The 19,895-nt window shown below is 32.9% G+C and overlaps 1 protein-coding gene across 7 annotated transcripts in view; it reads right to left on the reverse strand.

The window, feature by feature from the left end:
* Nucleotides 1-19,895, reverse strand: part of ARID4B (AT-rich interaction domain 4B) — a 180,768-nt gene that overhangs the window by 16,399 nt on the left and 144,474 nt on the right. For all 7 annotated transcript variants that reach the window (XR_005214535.1, XM_037821409.1, XM_037821403.1 and 4 more), the window contains 3 exons: nucleotides 7,530-7,614; nucleotides 4,240-4,438; nucleotides 67-1,278 (listed from right to left, as the gene is read on the reverse strand). Coding sequence is in view for 6 of the 7 variants with exons in the window: in XM_037821409.1 (XP_037677337.1) it covers nucleotides 67-1,278; nucleotides 4,240-4,438; nucleotides 7,530-7,614 (1,496 nt within the window). In the remaining variant the exon portion in view is untranslated. The remainder of the gene's footprint in view (nucleotides 1-66; nucleotides 1,279-4,239; nucleotides 4,439-7,529; nucleotides 7,615-19,895) is intronic.

Genomic DNA, 19,895 nt, shown 5'->3' on the forward strand with positions numbered 1-19,895 from the left:
GTGAAACCATTAAAAGTTTAAGAGGGGAAATTCTAAAGTGAGACAACATATACTTTTCCTCCTCACCTTTTTCAGGATGTTCTGCTTCTGGCTGATTACTACTGCTGGAGCTCACACTTGCATCAAAGCCTGTTGGGGAACTATTCCCTTCAGACTGGAGGTCTTGGAGCTCCCCTGCAACACTATCCACCTCAATTGTGCTATCAGTTTCACTCTTGATACTTCGAACCTCTTCTTGGTTTGGAGCCAGTGGTTCTGATACGGTTACAGAAGACGGCTGCCGACTGGCTTCTGTTACAGTGACTGATGAAGGAGACTCAGGTGTAGTGGGAGGGGTATTTAGTACTGAGTTACTGCCACTACTTGGAAATTCTGCTTTTTTGTCATTGACTTCTGTTTTTTCCTCGAGGGGTTTACTATCGACACTGACTGGTGGTGATTTTTCTAGCTCTGCGCTAGGCGAACAAGTCTCCTCTTCTGCCACGGTCTGTAGTGACTCTTCTGCTACCTCCTCCTCTGGGGAAGGACGGGGTGGTGAAGCTGCAGCCTCAGTATCAGAATCTGAAAAAAGTTCCTTCAGTGTTTTTTTAGGCCATTGTCCCTGAATACTTGACCAGACATCTTTCCGATCTTTAGCTCTGCTGTTCTGAAGTCTTTCATCAGAGTTATTTAGAAGTTTTATCCTTTTCTCTGCCACTTCTGAAAATCCTGAATAGAAACCAGCTGTCCGGAGAGATTTTCTTTTTTCCTCCAAACCATTGTATTTTTTAGTTGGTGTCACCTTTGCTTTTGATTTTTCTTCTTCATCTTCATCTGAAGAGCTGTTGCTACTGTTTTCTATGCAAAGTGATTCTTTGTTCTTGGCCTTCTCTTCCTTTTTGCCAGGTGAACCAGTTTTTAAACATTCTTCAGTATTGCAGTATCTTCTTTTACCACGTTTTACTTGTGGCTTTGAAGATTTATCTGTCATGTCCTTCTTGACATCCTTCCTCTTTTTTGTGACTTCATCCTCTTCTTCATAATCAGTGTCTTCTGATAATCCTTCTATATCTTTTCTCAATCTTTCTGGAGATTTTGACAATGGTTTGGTTATTACCAAATCTGCATGGATTTTGTTTTCATCTAGCAAAGATGAACTATTCTGTTCCTCTTTTGAAATAAGGTCATTTTTGTTGTGGGTCACATGATCAATCTTGGATTCTTCCTTGCCATTATTATCAATATCTTGAGCACTTGTCTCATCTTCTTGCTCACTGTCTTCAGCAGAACTTTCAGATGCTAGAAAAACAAGTAAGAAAAAAAAGGTGATTATTATAACAACATTAGCAATGCCTTCTATGTGCCAGTTACTTTATATATTAGCTTCTTTGTTCATAGCCACTCTGAGGTGCTAAGTTTTATCCCTATTTGACAGGTAAAGAAATTGAGTGGTTAAGACACTTGCCCATTGATGGAAATGTTCCACATCATGAGTATCGTGATAGTTATACTACTGTATACTTTTGCCAAAACTCACCAAATTATAGATATAAAAATGGTGAATTTTATTGTATACAAATTATACCTCAAAAAAGCTGAACATAAAAAAGAAATACCCCCAAGATTACATGAGTAGGAAATAGTGGAGTCAGGATATAATCCTAGGTTGTTCTTACTCCAAAGATTGTATTTTTATAAATTGTAGCCTTCATTTTAGAACAACCTCTCAAGATTTTGTGAAGGACAGATTTCCACAATGTTTTAAAGAACAGACGTAATTAGCTTAAGTAACTGATACTTTTTATAAAATATTTATAGAAATTATGTAAACAAATTCAGTTAATTATAAAAATAATAGCTTTTATTATTTTAAGATAATACTTATTGAGAGCTTACTACATGCCAGGTACTTTGATACATTTTGAATAGGTCATCTCATTCAATTCTCACAATAACCACATGAGGTATATGTTATCATTAGCTCTACTGTACAGTTCGGGAAAATGAAGATTAGAGTTAAACTTCCATGGTCAAAGAGCTAGTAAAGGTCAAGAAAAAGTCCAAATCTAAGTCATCTGACTCCAGAACTGAGAACTTTTCACTGTTCTACATATGTCCAGCAATGACTGCAAAGTGTCAAAAAAACAGAATCTGCAAATAATGAGGAATGGCTGTATATGTTTTATCTATATAATATGCAATATTATATGTTATAAAAACAATTTCTAAAATAATATAAAACAAGAATGGAATAAAATGGGAGAATGGAATAAATGGAATAAATTTATGGAATGGAATAAAATGGGAGAACAACAGAATGTGTAAGCTAGAAAGCAGATGGATGAGTGACATAGACCCAAGAAAGCCAAATCTCAAACCAGCAGTGAGGGGAGCTGAGAACCAATCCAGTTAACTATAGAATCCTCAACAATAACTGTCTGTATTAAATACCTATGAAGCTGAAAAATGGAAGGAGTACCTAAGGAGCATTGGATGAACACTTAGAAAAGTAATTACATTCCTAGATCCTCACCCCAACTCCAAGTTGCTGGGAGACTGCCCTTCTGGAGGTTTATTCTCTGAAGATGGTAAAACAGTTTCTGGCCTGGCAGACGCTAAGAACTATTGAAGCCATAGGTACAGTGAAAAAGCCTACCAAGTATGCAGCACAATTGGATGAAAATAGATATACACAAGGCACAAATCACTGAAATCTTAGGACATTAGAAACAAAGATTCTTCAAGATTCCAGAGAAAGAAAAGAGCAAAAATTAAACAAGAAAAACAAGTCACATACAAAGAATCAGGAAACAGCTCTGGACTTCACAGAAGCAATACTGGAAGCAAAAGGAAATTTAACAATGCCAATAAAATACTGAAGGAGAAACTTTCTAACCTAGCCAAACCATGGTGTAGAATACAGATATTGACAGACATGCACAGTCTAAAAATTTACCTTCCCTCTCATGCACTTGTTCTTAAGAGGCTCCTGGAGGATGTACTCCACCAAAATGAGAGTAAACCATGGGGGTGGGAGTAGGGGATTTATGATGCAGAAAACTAAAGAATTCCAAGGACTATGTTGAAGAAATTCCTAGAATGGAATCAGCACACCAGATACAGGAGAAAACCAGTCCAGACTAGTGCAGTGCTATTCAAAAGAAATTCATTCTGTGGGCTAGCATCTCTAAAATGCCTACTGCCACTGTACAGTCTTTGAATGACTACATTCTTACTATTTCGGTTGTTTTCACCATGTGCTGATGAAATTCCAGGGCTCCCCTTCCTGGGAACATCATCTTACCCAGAAAAAACATTTTGCTTTGATCTAATCCTGAAAGCTGGAAGTAAATTAGAATCGGAAAATACAGAGCAACCTATTCCCACTGAGCATATTCCTAGCTGGTCATCCACTACAACTATGTCAGATATTCTGTGATGAGCCCCTATGTTTCCCAGAACTTGTTCATGACCTTGTTCCAATGAATTCCTTAGAGGGGCCTTCCTAAATTCTCAGAGAAACTGAAGCTGAAACCAGATAAGGATGTAGAGATTCTAGTCAGATAAAATTCTCAGGAAGACTTCATCTAAGTGGAAATAATGCCTTCTCTTACATACTCAGTTGTACAAAATTAAACAGTATCCTCTTTAGGAATACAATTCTGAAGAAAGGTACAGCAATGACTACACAAATATCCATCTGAAATTAGACAATCTCCATTATATTTAAAATAAATAAAAATCAAGTCTTTCTTAAGATATTAGAAATGTAAAATATTTTTAGAGACACATTATTTTATTTCAGAAGATAGATCAGATTTCCCCTTTTCCTGACCAGTAAAATTTAAAAAATCTCCCCATTCAGTCCTTATTGCTTTATTATCTGATACTTCACTCTCTGTTAAATATTAAGCAATAATGCCATCATAAAAGAAATAATATATAATCAAAATACACAAAGTTTGGTATCCTTTACAAAAAATGTTCAGTATGGTTTCATAGTCTGATATCGTATAAGCACCAACTCTGCTTTAAATGGCAACAGAAAGGATGATACCTGAAAAAAATACATTAACTATGCTGGGGGTGTGTGGTATTAAACTTTAGCAACTTATTTCAACTTAATACAGCCATCCATCAAAATTCTAGTTCAATTCAAAAACAGAAGTTTTATAATCTCATTGACTTACCTTTATATAAGTGACTTATAAAAACTGAACTCAAAAGACTTGATTGCAACAGGATGTTTGTTATACATACCTTGAAGTCCATTAAGAATAGAAGTAATTTCTATGGACTTAATATGAGCTGTATCAGAATTTTTGGTATCAGTGAGATCCAATTTGGATACCATTTCAGGAGATGGATTTGTCTGAAATGGTGGTTTTGACAAGCGTCGAAGTTTACAGTTTTTGGGAGAATACTTTTCATCTTTGTCTTTTTCTTTGTCTAATTTATTCTAGGTTAAAAAAAAAGGATGTTACATTACCCATAATTTGTCATGATGCATTTATCGGTACCAATGTCAACACTCATTTTTAAATCAAAGTTATAGAATATATTATTAAGTATTTAATGTAAAAAGAAAGTATGAATAGCCCACCAAAACAGCCAAAGACGTATTTTTTAAAGTTATTTAACAAAACACTACAGGATGAGCAAGAAGAGTTCGTATTTTAACAGTGGGAATCAAATTAGTAGTCAGATACGCTATTAAGATTAACAAACCCACATATTTCAAATCTACATTGGTGTTATACAGTCTTCAAAATTAAATCACAATAGGTTTAAATTACAAAAAAAATTTTTTTTTAAAAAGAAACACAATTCCAACCCAGTAGTTTTCAGACATAATATTCTCATTACAAAATGTAGATTAGGAAAGAGAAAATTCTAAATATCTCCATTCAGTTGGCAGCTGAAAGAAATTCTAAACAATTCAAAACATTTAAACATGATCTGTTGTAAAGTCAAGGACAACCTTTCTTTCTCATTAATGGATTGTTTCATGGAAAAGAAAGACAAATCTCCTCAAAATTCTCTGTTTATAAATAGGTAAGAAGAGGCTAATGAATATAGTTCTTTGAAACCATTTTAAAAATATTTTAGATGTGCAAATTCTTGAGACCAATCTCAGATCTACTGAATCAGAAATTCTGGGGATGGGGCCCAACAATCTTAGTTTAGTTTAGTAGTTTTTGTTTTTTTTAAACAGTTTTATTCACACACCATACAATCCATATTAAGTGTACAATCAATGGCTCCTGGTATAATCAAATAGTTATGAATTCACCACCACAATCAATATGAGAACAGTCTCAGTTCTTCCGGGAAAAAAAAAAAAAATCCCATACCCCTCCCTTATATCTCTCTAGAGTTGACATTTAGCTTTGTTATAATGCCTTTATTACAATTAATGAAAGAATATTATAATGTTACTGTAAACTAAAGACCTTACTTTGCATTAATTATATTTTTCCCATATACCACCCCATTATTAACACCTCATACTAGAGACATACATTTGCTCTAGTTCATGTAAAAACTTTCTTTCATTTGTACCAGCATCACTGTCCACTCTAGGTTTTGCTAAGTGATACAGTCCCAGTTTTTATCCTCTAGCTTTCCTTTTGGTGACATACATAGCCCTAATATTCCTCTTCCAGCCATACTCACACTCAGCTTTGTTAGTTACACTTACCTTATTAAACATTCTGTAATCCTTAAACATCAACTGCCCAATCTCTGTCATATTTCTATCTCCTGATAACCTATGCTCTTGAATTTAACTATTCAAGTTTGCTCATTATAGATAATTCATATTAGTGAGACCATATAATATTTGTCCTTTTGTTTCTGGCTTATTTTGTTCAACATAATGTCCTCAAGGTTCATTCACATCATTGCATGCATCTCGACTTCATTTCTTCCTGTAGCTACACAATGTTCCATCCTATACAGACACCACAGTTTGCCCTTCCACTCATCAGTCAATAGGACTCCAACAAACTGAGTTTTAACAAGTCCTCCAAGTGATTCTGAGACATGCTCAAGTGTGAGATCCACTGTGTTTGGGCCTTTGGGCTTAATTCTCATAGACTCAATTGAGAAGTCTTATGGGCACACAGACAAACACAACCTATCAATTAGTAGTGCTGTTCCATTTTTCCCTCCTGTTACCTACTTTTCCACCACTTCATTACTTTATACTAGAGGTCATAATCTACTCTGCATGACGAAGGCAGAAACAGTCTACCCCAGGCCAAGTTCAAATATGGCTTTTAATGCCTGTCACAGCATAGCTTTTAAAGTAGTGGTTCTCAAGTCAAGTTGAGATAGAGTAAAGGAGTAATGTGCAATATGAGAATATTACCTAGAAAACTTTTTCAAAATTCACATGCCCCTTCCCTTATGACCACGAATTTTAATATACCTTCAGGAGGTGTCAGGAACTGAATAGAAACGTAAGTATTCAGAAAACACTCTCTATTCCAATGTTGCTTCCCCCAGCCCTACCCTATTCTCTACCTTAGAAATATTGTTCTAAAACTTGCTTTTTGTAAGGAAATTGGGCTTTTTTAGAGCCACAAAAAACCAATAACTAAAAAAACAATGTTAAATACAGCATGATTTCCGTATTTTCCAGTAAAGCCCAAAAGCGAAGATGGAAAGGGATTTGACAAGTCCTGAGTTTTAGCTATTGGGATTGCTATACTGAAAATTTAAAAACATGTAACGTTTTAAAGAGACAAAAGAATTACACTTTAGGGGAAAACTTTCACTATTTCAGCCCAATAGAGTCTCATTTAGCAGTAAAGTAAATACCTCTATTTTGAATATCAAGATTGAATTTTAGATGAACTATTAAGCACCTCAACTATATACATATTCAAAGTAGAAAAAGCCATTAAAGAGATAAAAAATATTTTAGAATCTCGTTAATGGTCTACTTTCTAATAAAATAGTTTAAAAGATTTAATCTTAGAATGAATAGAGTAATTCTATCGTACATAAAAGTAATTAATTTTCCCCACGAACTCATTAACTCTCATGGTATCTATGTAGAATGTAGCTCATAGAGCCTCTGACTACATTCTAAGCCCCTACTTACAATCAGATAAAGGTGAAGAGAAAAAAGAAGAGTTGTCAGATAGGTTTTCATATGCCTTCAGACACCTTCTTTTCTTCCTCTGAATATCTTACAGTATTATAGTAACTATTACAGTAACTGATGACTCCTACCCAAACTGTTTTATAGCTCCCAGATGGGTATTAGAGAAAAGGTTGAAATAAGTGAAATCTGATTCGGTAGCCTTATACAATATTGGGACTGAGAAAGTCTCAGACAGAGATCATTTAGTATTATTTCCAAAATGTTTTCCACAACCTGACAAAATTAAGTGTACCAAAACCTAGCATTTGATAAATATGCTGTATTTCATGAGTGTGCTTTTAACTTTCCAAACACTAAGGCACACACACTCAACTGCATCATTTCAAAGGAAGTTATTTAATTAAAAGCTACAATGTGTAGCAAAATACGCATTTACCTTTATTTTCTTCCGATGTTTTATTTTGGGCACATTTTTATCAGCAGGTCTTACTATTTTATCTGCTTTAATCCATTCATCATATCTAAAATTAAAGGAAATTATTATAAATATGCAAAGCACATAATACAGAAGTAAATATAACATATTAACAAGAAACTCACATACACAAAAATAACATTTTAAAACTGGAAAAGACCTTGGAGATTATTTAGTTCAACTTCCTCATCTGATGAATAAAGCTAGCAAGGCCCAAAGAGATATGAAGTGACTTGCTCAAAGACATAATATTAGTTACTAGCTGAGCCCAAATTTGGAAACCAACACTTCTTGATTTCTAGACTAGCACTCCACACTCTGTCACCCAAAAGAGAAATCAAATCTGCACAATAAATATTCATAGAAATCATAATATTTTCTAAACTTTCTTTCATTTACTTTGTTTTTAAGCAACAGGTAAGCAATGTTTTCTCTAGATACATCAAGCAGGTAAGGTAATATGGTATAGTTTTAAATGGCATGGTGTGATGACAGGAAAGCATCATATAATTTATTGACAATGCAAAAACACCTAGACAAAAAAATCTGATCATAAAATACTAGAAAATACTACTCTGCAAGGCTTTCAGTATCATGAGGAACTTTCTACATGTACAGTCAATAGAGCTGTAATGCCCTCTCCATTCAATGCTGATAGTCTACATGATTTTACAGGGTATAATTTACTATTGACTGCAATAAAGCAATTTGTTTAGAAGAAAAGGTCAACAGTTTATTTTTATAAAACAGTTACAAAGAAACATTAAAAATTCATTCTTTTTGTGTTCAAAAGTTATATATGTTTATTGTTTATTGTGGATAATGGAAAATTCAATGACTTAAAATTTTTAACTCTAAAAAATTAACACCTGAAAATGAGCTTATTTAACTACAACATCCATATTACTGAAGGTATGAAACGAAGTAATAAAGGCCCCAAATCAGGAAGCAACTGATTTGGGTTATTACCTGACCAGTAAATTATATTATTGCTCTAAAGTAGACATGGAAATTATGTTTTGCAGCTCCCTGGCAGATTTTACTGCTGATGCAAACTACTGACTGCAGTCAAGTTGAGGGTTCAACCCAACACAAGTGGTTGTGTTTGTGGTTACTGCTGAAAGTAAGTTGTTGAGGGCCGCAATGAGAATCAGAGAGAATGGGGAAAGGAATGGAATGAGCTCTAGTAAAGTCTTGACATAATCCCTGTTTACTACTTATGTGGCCTTGGTCAAGCCATTCTCAACATTAGGCTTAGTGTATTTCTGTATAAAAAGACTGCATACCACATGATTTTTTTTTTTTTTGAATATCAAATATATGATAATGTTAGTTACTTTGAAAAGCTTTAAAGTGAGTTTTCTTCTACTAAATACACTCCTTTAGGAATTTACACTGGCACAGTAGCACTTACCTACGTATTAATAGTACTTTTACCTTTCCCATTAATATCAAAAATTTCATTATACATGAAAAGAAAGCAATTAAGTTCCTTCCAAAATTGGGGGAATGGGGGAGAATGAACAGAAAAGTATCTCTACCCCCTGCAATTTCAATGTGAAATCCTAGAAGTTGCTCTATTTGAAAATAGTTAGGGAAGTGAATAATATTGCTTTTTTAAAAAACTAAACAAGCTCTCTATTTTTACGAGATTAACTGAAAATAGGTCATGATTACACAAAACATCAGTGTAAGCTAAACAAAGATATAATAGTTTTTTACCTTTTTTAACAGACTTGTTATGTAGCTAGTTTTATGATATCAGATATTTTTTACTATCAATAAGAATAAAACCCACTCAATTCGTTTTTATTTTGACATGAATTATATTTTGAATTAGGATAAAATAGTAGCTTTCAATTTAAGACTACTGCCATCATATTATACATTTGTTCATTTTACCTGGAGTACCAAAACACACCAACCAAGAAAAAAATAGTTATTGCTCCCATGGTTAAAATGTTCAGTGTAAAAAAAGAAAAAAAATGTTCAGTGTAATAGAGGAAGAATTTTTTTTTATGACTCAGAGCCAGAGTAATGTTTGTTGCTTAAATTCTTTTAGGAATGAGGTAAGAGAAAAACACACATAAATAATAAAATATGGGTGCTTGGTATGGTACAGACTGGGGCCACTACCTAAACTCTACCACTGTATAGATGCTGTATAGAAATAATTTTCTTCTCCACTCAATTATAAGTTAAAAGGATGGTGTGAGAGGACTGGTTATCAGAAGACCGTAACAGTGACTTTGTATGTATAGAATGTGTTGAACCAAGAGGACACAGAAAAGGCAAACTATGGAATTAGATCAAACTATATAAAGAGTTCCAAAATATTTGAATAGTAATAATATAAACACTACAGTCATTATACTCTGAATACCAATTTTTAAAAAAATTCTTATTGAATATTCTGTATGGGTTTTATGAGATTCTTTGGAATATATCTTGTATGTATGTATGTATGTTTCCTGTTGGAGTAATTCCATAGTAACCCATAGTTTAATATTTGCCTTCTTGGTATTCAACTTTTTCCATATGCTTTTTTATCTCTTTCTTCAATGTTGTTTTTCTGGCACTGCCTTGTTCGGACATAATTCTTTTAAATTTTTCTCTTCTTAGCCAGATTTATGTTCTCTTCTTATAAAATATAGAAATATAACTGTTAGTTATTATAATTAATACTCTTAAAATGTACCAATGAACTTATTTCACAGACTGAAAAATTCAAACCATTCAAGTACATTGACCTTGTAAATAATAGGTTTGCCAAAAAGCAGTATGTGGAAAGTCAGTCAAGAATAGGAAAGGAACTGCTTATTAAAATAGTGTAATACTAGAATGATGGTAGAGAGCATGCCAGGAACAATTCAGAGGAAGCACAGGGAAGAGTAACAGATCAGTGACTGAAAAAAACCTGGTTAAAAATGCAAAATATAAACCTATGATAAGGGAGAACAGATGAAAACAATGTGTGAGAATTTTGGTTGAAAAAGCTTTCTCAAATTACAAATACCCTTACCAAATAGAGGTTGAGAACCAATGATATAAACATATTGGGAGACAAATGTTTCAAAACTTAATGAGACTTTAAATAGCACTTTAGTCACCTGACCAACCTTATAAGGAAAAAAAACTGTCAGTAGAAAGTAAACTCATAGCTATAACTGACTGTTGTATGTTAAAAATAGGAAATGTTCTTTCCCTTTATGTAATTACATATTAGTATTATCAAAGTACACTTTCTAGTTTCTTTAGAGAATTATTTAGAAGAACAGAAACACAAATACATGAGGAAAAAAACAACAGTGCCCCCCCAAATCAACATTTTTAGACATTAAAATTTTATATAAAAAAAGAGCTAGACCTATTTATAGTTAGACATTTATACAATATATTTAATATATAGTAAAATGAGACTACAACAACTTTACTTTAGGCAGAATAAACAGGAACGTAGTCAATGAAGATAATAAGGAAAACTTAGCCTCAAGTTCAATTATCTTAAATATCATAAAAATAAAAATTACTGAGAAAGAAGCAGCAAATAACAGAAAACTGCAGCTAAGAAAATAGAAGACCATAAAAGATTTCTCAAGTCATTCTTCTGTGAAATAATATATCAAGTACAGTATTCATTCATCCCTCAAAATGCATTTTTAAAGAATGCAAGAATCTTAATAACTAAGGCAAATGCAAACTTTTTGGTTTCAAAAAGCTTCTTGTCTTTTTCTTGGATATCCCCAAATACATGTACATTCTGTCCTTCCCTCAATACTGGTCAATTCTGCACAGCAGCTCTCCAATTTTGATGACTTTGCTTTAAGCACCACATGGGGAATCAAGATAGTAAATACCATTTTGCTCACATCTCTCTACTGCAGAGGAAGACCACTACTTAACAGCAATTTAGGGCAACAGTTCTTCAGAAGAAGACTAGTTTTATAGTTAAAAACTAGACTTCAATCCATGGATAGTTGGGCTTTTATTGTCACCTATCACATAATAATAACACACCTGACAATGTAGCTGGAAAACTAGAAGAGAAATTTAAACTAAGAAGTTAGCCTACAAACAAACTGACTTGCAGCTTTAGTTTCAAGCAAGATTGTCTTTTGAAAACATCTATGGAAAGTCCAGGCAGCTTGGATTGTTGACATAAACTATCCTGCCTTAACCAGACTTTACCTTTAGAAATAGTGATCAGAAAAGAGTAAAGGCCTCTTTTGACAAAAGGAAATATAGTTTGCCAGGGCCAAAAGGAAGGGGATTACTAAATTCGTCCATTTAAAAATAAATGTTAAGTAGTGATTTAAAAATCAAAACTAAGCTGTTAATGATTAGCCCATACTTTTTCAATTCAGTTATCAATAAACTCATTTTAATTGATACATACTAGTATCATACTACATACTTGTATAGATGGAATGTATACAAGTATCTTATCTAATATTTATCTAAAATACTAAGGAAAATATTTTCAAGGCATATAATACATGATTTATTGGAGAATATTTGTACTGAGATTATTTAATATTCAACTAATGGAACAAACATGAAAGAACAGCTGTCCAAGCAATTAATGTAACTTCTGAAGATCCCTAACCAAATAAAATGAAGGAGCTGGACGAGACATCCATCCCTAAAATGAAAAATTACACAAGATGCCAAGACTAAAAATATGCACATGGACTTATTCATTTGACAATTAATTCTTGATTATCTACTATGTGCTAGACTCTGTGCTAGGCACTGGGTATTCAAGCGACGAATACAACAAACACAGCTCATGTCCTCAAGGAGCTTACAGTGTGAAGAGAGGACAATACTACACAAGTAATTACAAAAGTAACAATACAAACCTTTCAAGAGCTTCTGAAAGAAGTCACATATATAATTGAATTTTAAAATGTGATGAATTTAAATATTCATGTAAAGCTAGGAGGAATCATTCAGAGACCACAGCATACTTGCTCTCACCAGAGAAAAACAGAGTTCTAAAAAAGAAAATTTTATGGCCATTGTTTGGATGTGTTGGCATATCATCTAAGAATTCCTTTAGCAATAATAAAAACTGAAAAGAATGTTAGTCAACCAGATATAAAGACCAAAATGGTTACTGTACCCACAAATAACTCAGACTTGGGGATTTTTCTTAAACCTAACTAAACCACTTTCAAAGACATACTACAGCATGTAGTAATATATACCTAAAAGACAAAGTCTTCAAAATAAAAAACAATAAAATACAGTAATTATATACAGAATAATTTTTAAAATAATTTCCTAAGCAAAACCAAAGTGAAATGTTACTTAAAAACTCGTAATTTAAAATATGTATAGTTTATAAAAAAGATAAATTCTAATGACCAATCTTTAAATAAAATATTAAAATCATTTGTATTTTGTTTTCTATAATGGATAAATTTGTTTATTAATTATTGAACAATATGTATTTTACATTTTGCCTATCTATACACAAAAAAGTTCATGTATGCCGTATAACTGACTTATTTGGCTTTGGAAACCTCATCTCCAAAATAGAAATTTACCCTATTTTAGCAAGGAAAGGAATTTTCACCCTTCAATGAGTAAGAACATGTGAAATAAAAAATGATATAATAGGAAAAAATCACCAAGTCATGATAAAAAGCAGCACTAGCTATTAATTATAAACTTATAAACTTGTATCAATATTTCCCTAACATGATTTTATATAATAATCCCAATTTACAAATACATTTTTAATCTGAAGAGACTATCTAAAGCAAAATTTTTAAAAAGACCCACTGAACACAAGTTATTGGTTTTAGTACTAAGACAGAATAAAACAAAATTAAAATAAAAGTTTATTATTAAAAAAAGTAAAATCCTAAGCATGCTATCATAAACATTTCATATTTCTGCTTCATATAACATCGCTAAATCCACAGAGTCAGGAGCGGTGTTCATCATAATTAAGAATATAACAACAGAATGATAGAAACATGAATATTATAGCATAACCATATCCAATATTTGGCACAACAGAATGGCATAGTAATTATATCAGTAGATTTTCCTAGGGAATGTAACTCTGTAAAATGAAATAAAAGTATCGGTCTTTAGGCAGAGGTAATACATAATATTAAAAAAACATCACAGAGCATTTTACCAGGCTTATAAAGACCAATGCAAATGGTTAACAACTGTGGCAATAATAGCATGCTGTGACAGACATAGAGACTTAAAAAACTAACCAAAAAGTTTATTAGTATTTTATAAGTTTAGGGAATTAACAATTGTGTACATTTAGACAAATATACAGATGTACTTGCCAATCTACAAAACTATTGAATGGAACATGCCAAAGTTTATGTTTTATTTTAAATGTACCTGCTAATCTATAAAAATTACTGAATGGAACATGTCCAAGTTTAGTAAATACTCTGAGTAAAGCTGAATACAGAAGGAAAAATCAAAGTTCATTTGAATGTAAAAATAACTGGTGTTAATCTTTTCTCTTTTTACAAAAGAAATGCACTTAACTACAGTCAACTCAAAAGTCATTTTTTTGAAGTAAAACTTATTTTATGTTCATTTTATTCACTGCTTATAAACTTTAAATTCCTGTTTGTAGGACTATCTGATACAAAGCATTTGCATACTGCAAAAGAATTTTTTACATGAGAAATAACACAGCCTCTTTCTGCCATCTGTACCTCTTAGTTTCAATACACTTTATATCATAAACGTAAGTGAATAGGCTTGGAGCGTGTGACAGAGTGTATGTGGGGTGAGAATTTGAAGAAGATGAAAAGAAAAGCGAAAGTATACAGAAGAAGTAATACCGAAAACACTAGGAAGGGACTTGGTGAGCAAGATAGGGGCAATGTTCTCTTCTCTCCACCTGAAAACAAGTTTACAGATATTTACTTGGAAATCACTGCCAAATGATCTTCATTTATAGGCTTTTAACTTTCACACTATGCAAATAAGACAGGCAATTTCCAAGGATACCCTACTTGATAAACTCTGCCTAATCCAGAGGATGTTAGTCTATCACTACCATTTAAAAGCATCAATTCTCCTAAATCCAATGGCATAGACACTGAAAGTATGACAGGGATCAGACTGCATGGAAGTAAAAGGAAAAAAAGGGGGGGGGGGGCAGCTGAATATTACAGAAAAGCAAGGAAAAGAGAAATTAAGCTAAAAAAGTGTCATAAAAAGATAAAAGAGTTAAGTGTAAAAGTCATAGGAAAGGAGCATTTCCAATCAAATTCCCTTCAGTCTCAGTTTCAACCCCACTGTCTGCTAATTAGGAAAAGGACACTTTAAATGACCCAAAGAGGTCAGAAAAAAAGAGAAAAGAGAATTTAAGGCTCCAGTGAGAGGGCCAAGCCAAATCTGTCCCAATCAACTGTAAGTCTCCTATTATTCTATAGGTATGATTTATAAAACCAGCGGTTTTATTTCATTTTTACTTCTGGACCACTTCCATTTTAATGCCAGGAAGTTCAACATTCATTGAATTACTTACTCTGTGCCAGGCAGGTACTGTACTAGATGTGGTAACGATATTAATGTAATGAATATGGCAAAGAAAATTTTTTTTCATGCCTTAAAAATGTAAAGTAAAGTGGCTCTGAAATGGAAAGTTTTAAAAATGAGGTGGAGAGGTGCAGAGGAAGGAAAAAACATTTACCCACAATCCTAGGTGGTAGATTTATCAGGGGATCAAAACTCTTCTGGTCAGAAAAATAATTTCCTGGTGAGAAAAGTGACTCAAGATAGGACTGGAAAATAGGAACAGAAAGTTAAAAAGTTAAATGGACATCAGATGGAAAAAAAGAAGGTAACAATTGACAAGGGGGGAATACAAAGACAAACAGAAGTAAAAGTCAACAGAGCAAAAGGTAAGATAACTAAGGAATCGTATATTTCTGAGAAAGGTGAAATGCAAAATAAAACAAGAAAACAGATGCAGCTGCATAGCTGGAAGCCAAGTAAAATGTATCATGGATGTGGTAATCAACTGGATCAAATGCCACTGATAATAAGGCAACTAAGACGAGAGTTCAAAAAATGAGTGGGTTCATCAAAAAGTTAAACACAGAATTACCATACTATCTGACAATCCCGTTCTAGAAAAGAATTTAAAACAGAGACTCAAACAGATATTTGTACACTAAAGTTCATAACAGCCAAAAGGTGGAAACAACCCACGTCCGTCAACAGATGAATGGATAAAGAAAATGTGGTATATTCGCACAGTGGAATATTATACAGCAGTGAAAAGGGATTTAAGTTCTGACATGCTACGACATGGATGAACCTTGAAAACACTGAGTAAAAGGCGGCAGATGAAAGAACAAACTGCATGATTCCACTATGTGAAATATCTAGAATAAGCAAATTCAGAGGAAGTAGATTACAGGTTACAGGGAGCAGGGCAGAAGCGGTGGGGACAACAGGGAATTACTGCTTAATGGGTTCACGGTTTCTATCTGGGGTGTGAAAAAATTTTTGGTAATTTAGCACAGCATAATGAATATAATTAATGCTACTGAATTGTACAATTAAAAATGGTTAAAATGGGAAATTTTAGTTATATATTATATATATATCACAATAATAATAATAAAATGAGAAATGATTATGGCTTTCAGCTACATGAGGGTCATTGGTGATCCTGATAAGCACAGTTTTAAAGGAATGGTGAAAGCAAAAGCCTGCTCAGAGTGGGAGGTTTAAACAAAAACAAGAGGAGAGAAACTGGAATTCAAGTGCAGAGAACTCTGTCAAGTAGTTTTGTTGCAAAGTGGAAAAAAGAAATGGCACAGTAAGGGAAAGTGAGGTCAAGAAAATGTTTTTAAAATACCATTTAAAGCCATTGTTATTTAGTATTTTACCACTGGATGTCCCAGAATTCATCAGTTCCAATGTGTTCCATATAGTTTTTCAGACAGTAGCTGAAAGAGAAGTGGATACTTGCCAAAATAGTTCATTTCAAGCAGCTTCTGTTAAACAATGAATCATGCTGGACAATAAGGTGAGGTAGATTTTTGCAGATTACTTCACACATTTACAGTACTTTTCTTTTTACAAACGTATAGTGATTTTATAGCTGAACCAAAAATTTGAACACACGACCTGGCGCATATTGGAACAAAAGAAATGTATTTCTGAATGGATGTTTAAAAAACATGATATATATGGTTTCATTGCTTCAGATTTTGGATAGAGAATAAAGGAAGAAAACTTCAGAAAAGATAAGGGAAATGATCTGGTAGGCTCTTCCTTAACTCTAAGTCTGAGATTTTGACTCATCAAGTAAACATTCACCCCTATTCTATTCAGCTCTGTTCACTCCCTTGGCTACCATTTTAGCACCTAGAAATGTTCTATCTCTGAAATCTTATAAACAGTTACCAAAACAAGAAAAAGAAAAGGTGTTTCCGTAAGATGGGAGAAATATCAGCAAGTCTACATGTGACTAGGAATGATCTAAAACAGAGCAAGAAACTGACAACAGAAAGAAAAAAGGAGAGAATAGCTTGACCCATGTCTTTGGGCAAGATGGGATGGCAATTAGAAGACTGGCTTTAGATAGTAGAATGATTTTTCACCTATGGCTAAAGGTGAAAGGCAGAGAATATGGCTGCAGACAAGAGTACAGAGGTAGATATAGTGGGAGTTTGTGGGGATTCTTTTCTCATTGCTTCAGTTTCTCAATGAGGCAAAAAAAGGAGGGTCACCAGCTGAGCATGAGGATGTAGGAGAAATAATGGGGATTTGAGGCGATAAGAGACAGTATGCCCAAATTACTCCAATAAGAAACAAACAAAAAATTGAATATATGGAATGGAAACCCCTCCCAATAAAATAAAATAATTTAAAAAAATTTTAAAAGATAGAATCAAAGAGCCTTCTTAAATAGACTTCCAAGTGAGTAAAAGAGTGAATGAACTAAGAACATATAAAATTAAGGCCCACTTGAAGTTCACAGTCATGAATTTAAAATAAGACCAGTCAGTGTGGTTGTTTGATTTATTTCAACCAGCAACAGGTATAGGCAAGGAGTAGGAATGTTAGATTTAATAAAGGTTGCAGTGGTTTTGTCCTGAGTACTACAAAGCAACAGAACAACAAAAGAAAAGGATGGAAGTCAAAGGAAGTGATTCTAAAAATTGACCAAGGGTTTTAAGAGGATTAAGGGCATTAAGGGGTGAGGGAAGAGGTAATCAATGGATTATAAAATCTGCTGGGGATAATTTCCTTACCTGGAATATAGTAGGACCATTTCTTTGTAATCTTAGTACCAAAGACAGTATTTAAAACATAGTAGACGTTTAACACATTTGCCAAATAAAGAGTTAAAGTTTGGTAAAAACAAGTTGAATACTGGCAAATAGTGGGCGTTTAACCCATTTGTTTGTGAAAGCTTTTACTAGTGTTTTTGCTTATTTGGTCCCTGATTCCTACCCAAGAGGACACAATTCAGTTGGAGAAATAAGACTTTTGTAACAAATGAAACGCATTTTTATTTCAGATACTAAGTTTAAGTATAATTTATCTTATTTTAAGTTCTCTTAACGTCTCCTATGGACTAGAATTGCTACTTATTTAATAGTATTACAGCTGAAATTTTAAAATGTCTTTTTTCCCTTTTTCTTTTACTTAAAAAAATCCTTTAATACAGATGGTGATTCTCAATAGAAAAAAATATTCTCTAATCAAATTTCCAACTCCTTGATTATGGAAAACCAAGTTGGAAACGAATGGAGAAAAATAATCAGCATCATTATACCATAATAAAATATTGGTATATCTTAAATTCTATGCCTAGTAGTCTTGATAGTTACAAAATATTTATAGTTGTTACACAACAGGGATAAATCCAACACATTAAAAGAGTTTATGGCATGGGAATTTCAAAAGTAACCTTACTTTCAAAAATCAATCCCATGTTTATGACATGACTTATGAATTGGAAAGTAAAAAGGATCAATTAGCCAACGAGACTTATTTAAGAACGTCTATAAAATATTAGTACCATTTAGAAATTAAGTTAAAAATATTTAACAAAGAGCCTACTGATAACAATTACTGAAGTATAATCATGACTTTAAAAAATGCATGGAGGTGTATTTTTAAAAGACTAAAAGAAAAAACACTAGCATGCTACTATTGATCTTCTCTTTCTATTTTTATGTATTTTCCCAATTTTCTAGATTGAACACTATCTTTAGAAGTTAAAAAAAATTTATGAAAAAACACAGACTTACAACACCCCAAACATGTTGCAAACTAGTTAGACAACAGTATTAAACATGGTCACCATATCTGAATAATAACAGTACATCTGATGTAAGCATGTAAAATAATGCCTTTTTTTCACTGCAGTAGTAAAAAACAAACTGGCCTAAACACTATACTTTAAGTAATAAAAATCAATACTTTTCAGCTGTGAAACAGAGGTATAAATCAAAATTATAGTAATATAAAGCTTTCACAGCACTTTAGGAAAAAAAGGAAAAATACAGAAATTAAGAAAAAACAATTTTTAAACTAAGAAACATGTTTTTACTTTGTTTAAAAAGAAAATCTGTTTTCTGGAAAATGATGCTTCAGATACAACAAGAACCAATGTAGATATCTCCATACAAAATTTCCTAAATTGCTGCTGTCATGAATGACTGCTACTGAAGATAAAACTATTTTCATGAACCTGCATGCATATTCATTTCTAATTTCACATCTCTTAAATGCAAATTTAAAGATCAAGCTGAAGACCTACAAAATAATAGGAAAATAGCCACAGAGTTGATGAGGATGTGTCGCAGACCTTGTTAGATTAGCTAAAGACACGAAGGAGAAGCACAAATCATAATTATTGCTTATTCATCAGTAAGACAGTCTCTGGGTATTACTGCAGAGAGAAATAGGAATACTATTATGTCAACTAGAAGAAAATTGCCTAATCTAATGAAGTACAGTTGTCTCCTCTATGATGTTGGAGTGTCTAGAGATACGCCCTAGAAGTATTCATTAAGATGACACATTTTCTTCTTTTGAAAGTTCATACCACACAAGTGTGTGAGTTGTCAGAAATAGATGACATCCTCCTTCATAACATAAGTATGTCTTACTGAACTATGTCTCATTTTCCTTCCCATATTATCAAAAACTTGAATGTCTCAATTTAAAATCTTCCTTATTCTACCCCACTCCCATCAGTTTCAAAACTAAAATATGAGACATTCTATCCTCTAAAACCCAAGTGCTCTTAGGATTAATCTTTCTTTAGTCAATCTTTTCTTAATAAAACGGAAAGCTGTATCT

Source organism: Choloepus didactylus, chromosome 2 (assembly GCF_015220235.1).
Source record: "Choloepus didactylus isolate mChoDid1 chromosome 2, mChoDid1.pri, whole genome shotgun sequence".
Lineage (NCBI taxonomy): Eukaryota > Metazoa > Chordata > Mammalia > Pilosa > Megalonychidae > Choloepus > Choloepus didactylus.